Raw genomic sequence first — 16,102 nt, 5'->3', positions numbered from 1 at the left:
CTGACTATGTGGGTCTTAGTGGTCTAATAGTTGGATTTAGGTTCTACAGTATAAAATTCTGTCTCTATGATTAATGCAAGGGACATATTAATAATCTTCCCAGAGATTCTGAGGCATAGTTGTACAACTAAAGCTGACTGTTCTTCCATGTGAAATGCGGAACCTCTCAAAATACTGACACATATACACAGGGAACTGGAACCATATGACAACCCTATCTACATATATAGCTTTACCCTCATTTAGTTTCATATTTGCTTTTTTTAAAAGTATAAAAGGAGAAGCCATCCTACCATTGTTATGGAAGAATCCTTCTCTGACTTACCTGATAGAATTTGATCTCATGAGGCAAGAAGATGTTTATTTTCTGGGGATCTCTTAGTGTATCAACAGCCAGGACCCCAAAGATCCTCATATATGCATTCTGAAGAGGCAGAGCCAGGAATGATCCATTTTTATCATTCTCCTTGCGGGAATGGTTCCAGAAGAAAATGTTCCCATGGTGCTGAACTTGAGGGACATGTACTGGCTTCCCTTTATCTATTACTGTAAAGCTGAGGAATAGGAATATGAGGATGGGAGAAAGGCACAGGAGGAGCTTTAGGTTAAACCGTGTAAGAAACTAGATCAAGCCGAAACCGGTTTGGCTCAGTGGATAGAGCGTCGGCCTGCGGACTCAAAGGTCCCAGGTTCGATTCCGGTCAAGGGCATGTACCTTGGTTGCGGGCACATCCCCAGTAGGGGGTGTGCAAGAGGCAGCTGGTCGATGTTTCTCTCTCATCGATGTTTCTAACTCTCTATCCCTCTCTCTTCCTCTCAGTAAAAAATCAATAAAATATATTTTTTAAAAAAAGAAACTAGATCAACTCTCCATTCATAATCATTGGCATTACATGTCAGAGAAGTGAACTCATAAAATTACCAGTTTGGAGAGTCTGACTTGAAAGAAAGATTTAAAAAACAAGCTTAGATCATAACGGAGAAAGCATATATAACCAGGACTCAGGAGACATACTATAAAGATAAGGCAGAAATAATTGAGCTGATATTGTAAAGCAGAATCCCTACATGGCCAATCAATGCCCAGGTAAACTCTAGAAACGATCAAGTGAAATCACCTGAGATTAGAAAGCAATCATCTCTACTTTAGAAGCATTGGTGACCTGAGGCATTTCTCTCTAGGATTTCAATGCTAACTTACTTCAGAATGGAAATTACTATTTTTTTAAAGAAGGGTGAAATCACTTGGTTCATGTGGCACAGCAGTTGAGCATCAACCCGGGAACCAAGAGGTCCCTGGTTGGATTCCTGGTCAGGACACATGCCTGAATTGTGGGCTCGATCCCTAGTAGGGGGCATGCAGGAGGCAGCCGATGGATAATGATGTTCCTCTCTCGTCGATGTTGTCGATGTTTCTCTCTATATATACATCTCCCTTCCTCTCTCTAAAAATCAAAACGTATTTTTTTAAAAGGAGGGTAAAATCAACTTTTCCAAGAAATTCTTACCTGATTCCCTTCATGTCCCTGTAGAGCACTTTGTTCAGTACAAATGGAGCATCATCTAAAGTACAAGCTACATTCCTTAATAGGACAGCCCCTCTATCAGGCAGTAGTCGGTTTTCTTCTAAGAGGGAAATGTGAGCACTGATCTTCTTATTTCCATGGACTTGAGCATCCTATGGCAAAATGTTGCTGATCATGTATTTGCCAATAGCTATTCTCTTAATCACATCTTCCTCCATTAGCCAGTTTGTGCCTTTGACCCCAATAATTTCATTTTCATGAATAAATAATGAAGATATTACTATTTATGGGCAATGAAGAAAAGTGTACACTGGCTCCATAGCTGTCCCCCAAACCTGAGTTTTAGTGAGTGTAATGGATTTACTTTATGTCAATTAGACTGGTTTACTAAAAATAAATAAATAAATCTCAAAGCCTACTCAAATTTAGAGGTTTAAAACTTGGATCCCACCTGGCTGGCATGGCTCAGTGGTTGAATGTTGACGTATGAGTCAGGACACATGCCCGGGTTGCGGGCTCTATCCTCACTGTGGGGTATGTAGGGGCAGCCGATCAATAATTCTCTCTCTCTCTCGTCGCTTTTCTCCCTCTCACTTCCTCCTTCTCTCTGAAGTCAATAATATATATAATATATTTATATTCTACTTGGATCCCTTTGGCCCTGGTTAGGTAGCTCAGGCAAGCATGTCAAACTCATGGTCTGTGGACCGCAAGTGAGTTTGACATGCTTGGGTTAGAGTGTTGTCCTGATATGCCAAGGTTGTGGGTTCAACCCCTGGTCAGTGCACATGCAAGAATCTGCCAGTGAATAAATAAGTGGAACAACAAAAATGATGTTTTCTTTCTCTCTCCCTTCTCTCTCTCTCTCTCTCTCTCTCTCTCTCTCTCTCTCACCAATATATATATTTGAAAAAACTTATATCCATTTGAACTATAGTTAGATTGTTTGGGCTTCAGTTAAAAGTATTTATTTTAGAGAGATGGGGCAAGAAAATGGCTTCATTTTACTCATATTTATTAACCTTAATCTACTATTATGTGAACGTGGAAAAATGTTCTGAAGGAATTCTTAACATAGATTGGCTATGACATTTGATTTATGTCATTTTAGGAAATGATCTTTTGGGGGCCTGAGATTGCAGACTTTATGCAATTACTATTTCTATTGAAATAACTGAAAATTCTCTATACCTAAAATATTATTATGTTACCAAGAATATTATGTGTTAATACATATACTGAACACATCCATAAGTTGGGGGACATGAGAGATACTTTCCTTGATATTTTTCTCATCTTTCTATATATTTAGGTTTGCTTTTTGTGCCTTTTTTTCGGTCTTTATTTCTCCTTTTCTACATAAAAGTCTATAGAGTAACAAAAATATAGTGAGGTTTCTCTTGGGATACTGTAGATCTTTGAAGCAAGTTGGAGTAATAGCTCTTTTTTTTTTTTTTTTATTGGTCTCCTGTTCCTAGTCACACCATTTCAAACTACATTAGAAACTTCAGCCATTCAGGACATGATTCCAATAATCAAGTGTTGCTATTTAGCTGAGCCGAATGACAAGGTTCCCTGGATCAAAGGAATCTGTGATATATGTAGAAGATAGCCATGTTATTATTTCTATTTGGGAGGAGCAGCAAGCTGGAAGTTTTGAGGGATGGCAAAGCTGTGGACAGTGGCCCATGGTGGTCATGTGTTTTAAGTGACATGATTCTGTAATAGTCTCAGCTTGTTTCTAGGCAGTGTTATGAAAAACTAGAGGCTTGGTGCACAAAATTCTTGCATGGGGATGGTGTCCCTCAGCCCAGCCTGCACCCTCTCCAATCTGGGACCTCTCGGGAGATGTCTGACTGCCTAAACGGGCAGTTGGACATCCCTCTCACAATCTGGGACTGCTGGCTCCTAACTGCTCACCTATCTGCCTGATTGCCCCTAACCGCTTCTGCCTGCCAGCCTGATTGCCCTCTAACCACTCCCCTGCCAGCCTGATTGATGCCTAACTGCTCCCCTGCTGGCCTGATCGCCTCCAACTGCCCTCCCTTGCTGGCCTGATAGCCCCCAACTGCCCTCCCCTGCCAGCCCATTTCCCCCCAACTGCCCTCCCCTGCTCGCCATCTTATAGTGGCCATCTTGTGGCGGCCATCTTGTGATGATGTGAGGGTGTTGTGTGAGGGCACGAGGACCACCTAGGCCAGGCGTCCTCAAACTATGGCCCATGGGCCACATGCAGGTGTTTTTGCCGTTTTGTTTTTATACTTTAAAATAAGATATGTGCAGTGTGCATAGGAATTTGTTCATAGTTTTTTTTTAAACTATAGTCCGGCCCTCCAACGGTCTGAGGGACAGTGAACTGGACCCCTGTTTAAAAAGTTTGAGGACTCCTGACCTAGGCTTTTATTAGTATAGATTGGGGGTGTTGGATTCCATTTTATAATAACTTTATGTTTTAAATAGCTCTTTTTTGAACTGCCTCTCAAAACATCATGCAAAGGAGATATAGTTTGATCTCCTTCCACATCTCCCTATTGGTATTTTTTAAAATATCAGCCTATTTTCTGTTCTAGGTTTATTTGAATCTCAGCACAAATGAAATTAGAAATCCCAAGACATAATTCTGTCTTTTATACGTTTCCTCTCTGAGTCTGCCTTGCCAACCTGTAGTCATTCCAATTGCATCTTCCCTAGGCTTTAGGTCATTGTAATGTATTAAAAAGAGAGAAAAAAAAACCAAAACCATCTATCGCAATACCCAGCAAATTTTAAGAGAATTTAGTGTGCTCCTCCTTTACATTGAATATCACCTACTGTGAGGAAGTTTTTCTTTTTATGTATCATTTTAGAAAACATACCTGTGTGAGGGCCTTAAAGGTCTCAGTGTACACTGGCTCCAGGGATACCCCACTTGTTTCTGCAGCATGCTGAATTTGGTGCAGCCACTTTCGTCTGGCACTATTCCTCAAACCCTCAAAATGGCTTCTTTCTAAGCTGGTCATCAGAAACTCCACAAGGCTTTCCAGAACCTGGTCTTCATTGCCCCTGAGTTCAGATACAACCAATTCTATGTATTTCTGAAACTGTTTTGAAGACAACCTCACTTCCTGACCAGGGTGTGGCTTTGGAAATTGGATGTGTAATTTAGCTGAAAGATATAAACACAAAACCAAGGACTAACCAAAAGCTCATTTACCTGTGGAAGAAATTTTCATTCTCCTCTTACAGCAAACTGAAGTCTCTTGACAACTGTCACCCCTTCCCCCAATGGAAAATCAGGTATATTAAAGGCATCTAAGCCCAACGCAACATGTTACAGTGAATTCCTATGATAAACTCAAGATGAGTTCTATGTCATCTTTCCTGTTTTTGTTTTGTTTATTTAATTCTACCACCTAGTCAGGCGAAATTCCAGGGTCAACTTTCATTCCACCCTACATTTTACCATCCATTTCCAATAGACTACTTAACTCTCTCCTGTTAGTCAATGACAATGTATCTTCCTCACCATTCCTGCTTCCATAATACTAAACCAGTATTAATCACTTTACAAGTGAATTACCAATGGTAAGGCTCAATACATATTTATAAAATTAAATTAAAACACAACTCGAATTATGCAATTTCTTGGTTCAAAGTATATTTGGATCCAGTCCTTTTCTAAGAATATTTTCCCATAATACCATATAGGAATTATTTATTTCAGTATCCCCTTTCTATTCATGATCCCTGACTATGCCTTGCACACTTCTGCACCCACATCTATCTTTTATTTTTTTAGCATACAATCACAATCTACTACCAAGCCTAAACATTACCAATAACTTACATCTTTTATGCCCTTGCCATTGTTCCACTCCCTGCTTATCCACATCCCCGCACCAGTATTTTGAAATTTTGCTTTTGCTTTATCTTTTCCTTCCTTTTCTTTTCCCAATAGTGTTATTGTGTGTGTGCTTCTAACAATATGTGGTTTCATTTTATCTTTTTGTATACTTTAGAAAAAGGACATCATACTATATGTACTTTTCTGGGGCTTGCTTTTTAATTCAACATTATGCTACTATATACATCTGTGTTGTTCCTGTGGCTATGACTTATTCATTTCACCATTATATAGTATGTCATTTTGTAAGTATACCATCATCAATTTATTTATTCTCCTATCAATGGGCATTTAGGTTGTCTCTAATATTTTGCTCTTATGAACAATGCTATGAGCATTTTTGTACATGTCTCTTGGTGTACATGTGTAAATTTATTTGATATTTATTATAAATTAATAAGTCATAGAGTATGCACCTTTCCTCTTTAAAGCTCAAGAAGGCTTCCACCTGAAAGATAATAACATTCAATATATTATTTGACAATTAACAAATATTGCCTCTTTTAGTCATCTTCTTATATGATTTTTGCTCTTTAGCATCCACTCATCTTTCTCCTAGCAACTGTATCCCATATTTTGCTTGGGGAAACTACTCCACTCCCACCTCACATCATATGTTTAAGAGAGGTTCCACTTAGTAGAGGTTCTAGAGGTGGAGCATGCATCTCAGCTCTAAGCCAGTCAGGACACCTATTCCCCTCACCAGAGTAGCTGGGTTAGTCCAGACTAATGCCAGACTCTTTACTTGAATTATTAGGAAGAGGACATTTTCCTTCTTATTCTCACTGAACTTGAATAAACCTGTTGGGATGTGAGATTGAACCTGACCACCATGTGGAAAGAATGTGTGAAAGTGGAGTCAACACATAGAAGAGAACAGGACCAGACTGAAAGAGAAAGAGAAAGAAGCAGATACCTGTCCTAAAATCATTATTTGAACTCCCAAATCTGGTGGTGTCCTGAACTAGCCATGGACTTTTCCATCACATAAACCACTAACGTCCATTTTTGCTAAAACACTTTGTTAAGAAAAAAAAACTGTTAGCGTATATTGAACTCTAATTATTGATATGTATGCTGAAGTATTTAGGGAGGAGTATATGGATGTCTAATTTACGTGTAATGCATCAAAAATAAGAGAAGTAGATGGAAGGACAGAGAGATGGAGAGATAAATAGATAGATAATAAAAAAGTTTGGTAAAATGTTAATGATAGAAATCTAGGTAGTAGATATATAGATACTCACTGTAAAATTCTCCCAGCTTTGCTGTATGTTTTAAATTTTTCATAATAAAATATTGGAGGGGAGAGAAGGACATAGGAGACAGATTGAAAGGACTCACATGGGTTAAATAAAAAAAATATGAGCATTATAACGATAGTGTTGGATTATACCCCACTGTATAAAATAGGAAAAACTGAATACATACTGTTATGAATGAATAAACAAAAAGTTTGACAAGAAATGGAATGTTTATATGGTTTCAAAATAACCGCAAAAATAATTATTAATTACAAAGGGAAAGAGGAGTAACTTTAAAATGGAGGAACCTGACTGATATAATTTTATCATGAGATTTCTAATAGCATTCAATGAGAAGAACGCAGCATCACTTATATGACATTCCTGCCAAAAATGAACAACCTAAATTTAATCATGAGGAAATACTAGACAAACCTAAAAGAAGTAAAAATTACAAACAAATCTGCCTGCAATCTGAATAAATGGCAAGGAATGGAAATCAAGGAAAGACTGAGGAGTTTCTTAAAGATTCCTTGTTCTAGGGTGAAGAAACAGCAATAGTTTTACACTAACCACTTGTCCAGATTTCAGTTTCTTTAAGGAACACTGAGTATTTCAATGAGACTTTCTAAATAAATGTGAGAATTTGGTGACAGAATGACTCACCGAAATGTTATAATTTTAAGAGAGTTAAATGCCCTACTTAAATAGCAATGTATATATTAAAGCAAATTTTATAATTTAATAGAAAACTAAAGGACATATCCAACAAATGTTAATAGCTATTCCATGGGAAGTAATGGAGGAAGATAAATTTTTTCTCTTAAATTCTACAGTGTAGACAGGTCACATGTTCTACAGATTTTTATATATATGATATTTCTGCTCAAAAGATTAGACTATATTAGATGGGAATAAAAAGGGAAAATTACAGTGTAAAAGTTTCAAGTTGCCCTTTCCATATAGAAAACTTTCATTTTGAGGATACCAGCAGAAACATTTCTAGGAATTTCTAATTCTGTGATATTATCCTATTTAAACCCCAATTTTTAATCTTGGACACAGAAATATATAAGAAGGGCAGAGAAAAAACAACAAACAAATAAAAAAGAGCTGTCTAAAAGGTTTTTCAATCTGTTATTAGCTAATGTTTGAATTTAAAAATTTTTCCTTTTTTAAGAAACAAAATCTGCCTTTCAGCTTCCATATGATCATCAGTTCAGCAGTTATCTCCACAGGCCTGGTGGCTACCAAGATGTGTTCAGAGAGAGTCATTTTGTATGTGTCTACTATTGGAGAGAATAATTGGTTCTTCCTGCTTGCAGACATTTTCTTCTGGCAGCAGATTCTGCCTCCTCATTTCTTTCCTCATTTTTGTATGCTTGGCTTAACCCATTTCATTTTATGCTTTGTACCTATCTCTACTGCTGTCCTCCAATCATATATATTAGAAAATCCTTATAACATTATCCTCAGGTTCCTTAAATTCCAGAATTCATAGTGTCCAACTCCTTCATTTTACAAATGAGGACACCTGGATCTACAGAGATTCAATAATTTGCCTTTGCTCACATGACCATGTAGTGGAAGATCCAGTATTGGAACCTAGCACTCCTGACCATGTGTAATGTTCTTTCCTCTGTAGAACATGGTTCTGTGTTATGAAATTTGCCCATATTATAAAACCACCTCATTACACCTTTCAAAACTTCATTAAGTAAATCCTTTTTGGATGCAGTTTATGAAAGTAGTGTAGTGTAATGTAAAGTTTGCAAAAGACATAGTTAATTAAAAACACATGACAATGGATAAACTTAGGGCTGAAGAATGTTAATCCTAATCATTCCTTCTGCTGTGCACTATATACTTTAAGAGTTAGAAATCTGGTATGCCAAAGTCACTAGATAAAACCCTTAAACCCAGGGAAGAGTATAACCATTTATGGATCTAACCAAATGAAGGAGGGAATTATACTAGAATAAGAATTTTAGTAGCTTTTGATTGGGAAGAATTAATCAGAAGAGAAAAATATAATATAGAAGAGGAAAGTCATTTAGAAGAATAAGTTAAGTTAGTAAATTCAGGAGAAACTTGCAAGCCCTCCAGATTTGTGAAGTGAATCAGACCTTGTCAAGGCAGAGAGATAAGACAAGAAGAGAAAATAAGCAGAACTGTGTAATGGTTTGGATTCTTTTAACCCCAAGACTGAGCATACTCAGGTACATAGAAGGAATCTAACCATTAGAGCTAAGATTTTGGGCAAAACACTCTACAACATATTCCACTCCTGATTGCTCAGACACTTTCTGCATTCTCACCAAAAAGACACAAAGGTTCCAATCTCTCCACATCCTTGCCAACAATTGTTATTTCCCATTAAAACTTAATTATTTCTATTTAGAATGCCATACTATGCAAGCAACAAAAGCAAAAATAAATAAATGGAACAACATCAAACTAAAAAAGCTTCTGTACAACAAGAGAAACAATAAAATGAAAAGACAACCTACATTATAGGAAAAAATACTTTCAAATCATCGTACCTAATAATAGACACACATGTAAATTGACCGTACCTCTGCTATACCCACAGCCAATCAGAGTGAGTATGCAAATTAGAAGGCCAAAGATGGGGGCCGCCCAGTTGCTCCAGGTGTGGAGTGGCCAGGCGGGGCAGGACGCCTGCTATGAGAGGGAGGGCAGGGGGTGAAGGGGTCTACAGAAGCGGAGTGCCACTGCGAAGACAAGACTGCAGACTCCGGAGTCTGCAGCGAAGACGAAGATGGCAGACGAAGACGGCAGTCTGCAGTGAAGATGGCAGACTCCAGCAGGAGTCTGCAGTAAAGATGAAGACAGCAAACTCCAGCTAGAGTCTGCAGCGAAGCAGCGAAGACGAACCAGCTGGAGTCTGCAGTGAAGATGAAGATGGCAGACTCCGGCCCGAGTCTACAGCAAAGACGAAGAAGGCAGACTCTGGCCGGAGCGAAGGCCTGGGTCCCAGGTGGTGGAGGAAAACCGGTGCTGGAAGCCAAGGGAAGGAAGGCCTATTGCACGAATCTCTTCGTGCAATGGGCTTCAAGTATATCTAATAAGGGGTTAAAATCCAAAAAATATAAGGAATGTATACAACTCAATAGCAAAAAAAAAAATATGATTAAATATGGGCCAAAGAACGAAATAGACATTTTTCCAAAGACATGAAAATGACCAAACAGTGATAAAAAGATATTCCATATCACTAATAATCAGGGAAATGCAAATCAAAACCATAATGAGATATCATCTCATATCTGTTCAAACAGCCATCATATAAAAGACAAGTTTTGGTAAAGTTGTGGAGGAAAGGGAACCCTTTTACACTGTTGATGGTAATATAAATTGGTATAGTCACTATGGAAAACAGATGGAGGTCCCTAAAAAAACTAAAAATAGAATTACCATATGATCCAGTAATTCCACTTCCGGGTATATATCCAAAATCACTATCTCAAAGAAATATCTGTACTTCCATGTTAACTACATAATTATTCATAATAGTCAAGACATGGAAACAGCCTAAGTATCCATCAACAGATGAATGGATAAAGAAAATATGATATATACAATGAAATATTATTCAGCCATGTTACTATTTGCAACAACATGGATGGATTGTGAAGGCATTATATTAAGTGAAATAAGTCAGACAGAGAAAGACAAATACTTATATGTGGAATTGAAAAAAGGCAAACTTGTAAAAACAGACTGTATAATGGTGGTTGCCAGGAACTGGGGGTAGGGAAAATAAAGAGATGTTGGTCAACGGGTACAAAATCCTAGATAATAAAAGGCTAATATGCAAATTGTCTCCTCGAGAGTTTGACCGACTGGGAGTTTCACTACTCGCTATGATGTGTGCTGATCACCAGGGGGTGGCACAAAACAAAGGAAGGCCCTGGCCAGCAACAGGCAGCCGGGGGAAGGAAGGCCCCCATCAGTCCCTATCGCCAGCCAGGCCTTAGGACCTTACCCGTGCATGAATTTTGTGCACCGGGCCTCTAGTTTCATTATAAGATGAATAAATTCTAGGGATCTAATGTGCAGCATAGTGACTATAGTTAACAATACTGTATTATACACTTGAAAGTTGCTAAGATCTTAAATGTTCTCACAACAAAAAAGATAGATAGTAATTATGGGAGGTGATGGAGGTATTAACTAATACTACTATGGGAATAATTTCACAATATATGTGTATCAAATCAACATGTTGTACATCTTAAATTTACACAGTGTTATAAGTCAGTTATCCTACCTAATAAAACAGTAATATGCAAATTGACCGCACCTTCACTACGCCAAAGCCATGCCCACCAGCCAATCAGAGCGAGTATGCAAATAAACCCGACCAAGATGGCGGTTAATTTGCATACATAGACACCCTGAGCTGACCCCCTGCGATGGATTGCAGGGAGCTGGGGTCCGCTCTGGCACCAGATCAAAAGCCTCTGCCAGAGGCTTTTGGCCTGGAGCTGGAGCGGACACCCAGCTCCCTGCTTTCATGGATGGTGGGCGTGGCGGACACCCAGCTCCTTGCTCTGATTGGATGGTGGGCATGGTGAGTGGACCCCCTGCCATCGAAAGCGGGGAGCTGGGTGTCCACTCCAGCACCAGACCAAAAGCCTCCGGAGGTTTTTGGCCTGGTACACGAGTGGACCCCCTGCCATCGATTTCAGGGAGCTGGGGGTTTCTTCCGCCTGGTACACCAGCGTATCACCTGGGCAGGGAGCTGGGGGTCTGCTCCTGCCCAAGAGGCTTTCGGTCTGGGCAGGCCTGGGCAGTGGCTGAGCCGGTGATCAGAGGGAGCTGGAGAGGCCTGCCAAGGCCTAAAGCTTCGGCCAGAGACTTTAGGCCTGGGCAGGGCCCAGCCCTCCATTGGTGTGAACTATAGAGGAAACACCTTTTCTGACTGCACATTGGCTAAGCTTCCTGTATGCCACTGGTAATATTCTTAGTAACTTGGGTAATAAGAATCCAAAAAGGTGATCTAGGGTTTTTCCACCACACTTCTGGGGAAAAAAAATGAAGGTCCGCTGCTGGAAGGCTAAGAAATGTCATATCCTGCCCTAGCCAGTTTGGCTCAGTGGATAATGCCTCAGCCTGCCGACAGCAGGGTCTGGGTTCATTTCTGATCAAGGGCATGTACCTAGGTTGCAGGCTCCTCCCTGGCCGGGGCCCAGATCAGGGCTCATGCAGGAGGCAACCAATCAAAGTGTTTCTCTCTGTCTTTCCCTTTCTCTTCCACATTCTCTAAAAGTCAATGGAAACATACCCTCAGGTGAGGATAAAATAAAATAAATAAATAAATCCATATCCTATGAAAGACACATCTTGAAAATGCCTAAAGGAAGTTGTCATTTTTTCTTGGTGAAGGGACTGGAGTCCGTGTTGATGAAAACACCTTGTTGGCTGCGGTGACTGACAGTGGCTGCAGCAGTGGGGTGATGGGGCTGGTGCCTTCCCCTGACCAGTCCGGTTGCCTCCCACAAAGGGAGGCCAGACTGCAGCTTAGGTACACTCTCTGTGGGGCGTGGGCCTAAGCCGTCAGTAGGACATCCCCTGAGGGCTCCCAGTATGTGAGAGGGGGCAGGTTGGGCTGAGGGACCCCCGACCCCCAGTGCACAAATTTCGTGCACCGGGCCCCTAGTATCTTAATAAAGCTGAGCAATTTGTTGCCATACTAGCAAGTGTGAAGGTGGTATCTTAAGGTTTTAGAACAACCAGTGTTTAACTGTATATATATCATACTACCAGGAAACTTGAAGCCAAGTTGTTTACTTAAATAAGAAAATTATTATACTTTTACCTGTCTTCATAGCTTCTTTTTCCATTCCCTCCTTGTATGTATACAAGAGTTCATCAACTTCATTCAGATCTAAGAAACCTGAGCCATCACTGTCCCACAACTGAAAGAGGGCTTCTAGGAGAAGTCCCCGTCGAATTTGGGAAGCGTTTTGTATAGCCTAGGATACAAACAAGTTAACAAAGCACAGAAGACTTGCTGTTTATTCTACTAGCTGGCACCCTATGTTTATTCCCAAAAAAGTGCAGCACTTTTTATAAAAACAGCTTTACTTTGGGACTAAGCATGATATTAATAGGAAAGTGAATCATTTAATTTCAATCCTCTATGTACCTTTTCTCTGTTTCTGCATTGGATCAAAACACATTAATTTAGAAAGAAGACTACACTCCTTAAGAATCTTTAATTCATTCCTTTCCACTCCCTCGCTGCTGGTTCAGGAATATGATAAACACAGGGGGTGCTCTGCCTGGCTTCTTGGTGGGATTTGTTTTGTAGTGAAGGGGGATGAATGGCAGTGTTCAAACAATAAAAAATGACTGTTAAAATTTTAAAAAAAATATTTAACATTGACCTAACTTGGCATTAATTACCTTTTATACTCTTTACTAGGTTAATTATATCAATTCAACAGTAATGCAATTAATATCTAGATATATTTAATTGCTGAAACAAAGTGAATATATACCTTTTGGTTAAATGGGGAACTGCTGTTGAGGAGGCAAAAGGGATATCACCTCTAGAATTAGGTTGAGAAGATTCATAAGGCTGCTGAGATTACTGAATATGCCTGGTAAATCTAATTTACCTATTTAATATATGAGCACATAAATTGTTTATATCAGCTAATGTGTGTGCATTTACCTACACCTAAGTAAGTAGTAATTTCTTACAAAATATGTACTACCTGATGCAATGCACATGATACATTCAAGCCGTAAATGAACCCTAGGTATGTGCATTTGTAAATGCACTCACACAGATACACACACATGCGATATCTTTGTTCACACACATATTTGCTCCATAGAGTCTGCTATTCAAGCTTCAGTGAAAGAAAAACAAGGCTGTCCAATAAACCATCTCCTGCCATCATTAATCATGATATTATTAGGGAATGAGTTCTCTGGAGTGTGTACTCATTTTATTTGACAATAAAATAAAATATTCAATGGCCATGCTTGTTGAAATAGTGATACGTTTAGTTGTAAATTTTTAAAGAAGAGCCACACTAGGAACTACTGAGGTTGACAAATTTAATCATAGTGACCTCACTTGTTTCATTGATAAACAATATTACTCACCTCTTCCAAGTCACTTATTTTCTCTTCTTTTGTTTCAGCATAGCCCCACTTGAAAAAGGAGGTGAGGGTTTCACTGGTACTCAAAGGGACATCTTCACCAACAAATGTCTCCAGGAGTTGCACAAACTGGAGCAGATTAAGGGAAACTCCATTGAAGGCACTCCTTCCTTTCATTTCTTTGTAAAACTGAATATTCCTGATAATTGAATGTAGGTCTATAAAGCAGGAAACATACAGTAAAATGGACAATTTTCTCAAAGATTAAAAAATACATGAGTATTTATTATAATGGACATATGCTACTATTTTCCTGTCAGAAATCCATGCCCCCTTCATGAGTTCAGCACCATTTCTTTTTTATTTGACAAAACATCTCTTACCCATTATCTGTTTAGGTAAGTCAAGTAGTACTTAACCTCCCCCATCCATGCCCCAAAGATTGCCATGTGACATAGGTCTGGCCAATGATCTATATATAACAGCAATGTGATACACTATAGACCAATGAGAATTTAAATCCAGAACTTTTGGGGAAACAATTGGGGGAAGGACCCCTCTTTTTATACTCTTGATTCCTGAACTGGTAGGCTGTAGGCTTAGAAATACTCTCATGGATATCTTTGTCACAGTATGGAAAAAACAACCTAAAACTGAAAGTCACACACAGAGAACAGGGCTGAGAGGCAGAAAGACAGTGCCCTGCTGCTATTGTTGAGGCCTTGGATTCAATTGTGCCTGAAGCCAGCTGCAACCTGGACTTGCCAGTTAAATAAGTCTGTAAATACCACCATTACAACCCCTTCCCCACGAATCTTTACTATATTTATCATGAAGCTCAATGTTCTAACATGAAACATATTTCATAAAATTCAACCCAGTGACTTATGTTTGATTTATTCATTGAGTTAATCATTCCTGCCCTTATGACTTCTATAAGAGATTTGACATAACTTAAAAATACTCACTCATGCAGTTTATTTTCCAAATAGTAGAGCAAAATTGAAATAAAGAAGACCAGGAGAAAAAGAACATGAACTAGCAGGCTATAAGAGCTTGACTGATGCCATACATTTTCACCAAAATATTTTGAGGGTAAGAAGTTTATTACTTGACCAAGACTTAAAATTTTTTAAATTGCAGATAGGAATAAAATAATCTTTCAGCTTCTAGTGGCTGTCTTAAGTTCCCATAGTTGTTGTTTTCATGAATACAGACAATAGGTTGGTGAAGGTCTAGGGTAGGGTGGGAACTGGGTGGTGGGGAGTAAGGGGGACATCTGTAATGCTGTCAACAATAAAGATAAAAAAAGAAAGAAAATAATGCTGATCTAATTAAAGGTAAAAATGATAAAATAGCATTGTAGTAAAATATGAGTACTGGTTGGAACACTCACTGTTAAATAAAAGCTACTCTTTGCTCTCTCTGTTGAGTAGATCTTTCTTTATAAGTCTTCAAAAACAATCTATATTCTCACCTGTTTCACATGTTTGGATGTGAAACTACCAGGGAGAGGAATAGCTGAAATTATTTCTATTGAGTAGTAATATCTAATATCATTCCTTTTGTATACCTGGATCATAGCTTAAAAGCAGCTGTTGGGCCATTTAATTATTTAAAAAACTGCATAATAACGCATATGTTTTTAAGCAAAAGAACTTTCATCAATAGCACATGCCTACTACCACTAAAACATTCATCTTATAAATCTTTATTTTATTTTATTTTTTAAAATATATTTTATTGATTTTATTACAGAGAGGAAGAGAGAGGGATAGAGAGTTTAGAAACATCGATGATAGAGAAACATCAATCAGCTGCCTCTTGCACACCCCCCATTGGGGATGTGCCCGCAACCAAGGTACATGCCCTTGACCGGAATCGAACCTGGGACCTTTCAGTCTGCAGGCCGACGCTCTATCCACTGAGCCAAACCGGTTTCGGCTAAATCTTTATTTTTAAAAAATATATTTTTATTGGTTTCAGAAAAGAAGAAGGAGAGATAGAACCATCAATGATGAGAGAGAATCATTGATCCTATATGCCCCACACTGAGGATCAACCCCGTAACCCAGGCATATGCCCTGATCAGGAACGAACTGTGACCTCCTGGTTCATAGGTCAACACTCGACCACTGAACCACACCGGCCGGGCCATCTTATAAATGTTTAGATCCATCAGCTCAGGGACAAAATAATACAAGGTTCACTCTGGTGTTGTGTCTTGTCTAAGTCCAGTCTTTATCATGGGGTACCACAATAAGTTAAATTCATCAATCAGACTGGGATCTATTCTTTCTAATTTT

General features: G+C 38.9%; 1 protein-coding gene across 1 annotated transcript in view; it reads right to left on the bottom strand.

The window, feature by feature from the left end:
• The window catches only part of EFCAB5 (EF-hand calcium binding domain 5), a gene marked incomplete at both ends in the record, with an annotated part of 99,697 nt that overhangs the window by 29,949 nt on the left and 53,646 nt on the right, over nucleotides 1–16,102 (bottom strand). Inside the window, 5 exon segments of the mRNA XM_079798673.1 lie at nucleotides 326–554; nucleotides 1,509–1,678; nucleotides 4,382–4,671; nucleotides 12,499–12,655; nucleotides 13,800–14,014. Coding sequence (XP_079654799.1) covers nucleotides 326–554; nucleotides 1,509–1,678; nucleotides 4,382–4,671; nucleotides 12,499–12,655; nucleotides 13,800–14,014 — 1,061 coding nt within the window.

Source organism: Cnephaeus nilssonii (genome assembly GCF_951640355.1).
Source record: "Cnephaeus nilssonii genome assembly, chromosome: 19".
NCBI lineage: Eukaryota > Metazoa > Chordata > Mammalia > Chiroptera > Vespertilionidae > Cnephaeus > Cnephaeus nilssonii.
The sequence above is the reverse complement of the archived record's forward strand: the minus strand, read 5'-3'. Positions and strand labels throughout refer to the sequence as shown.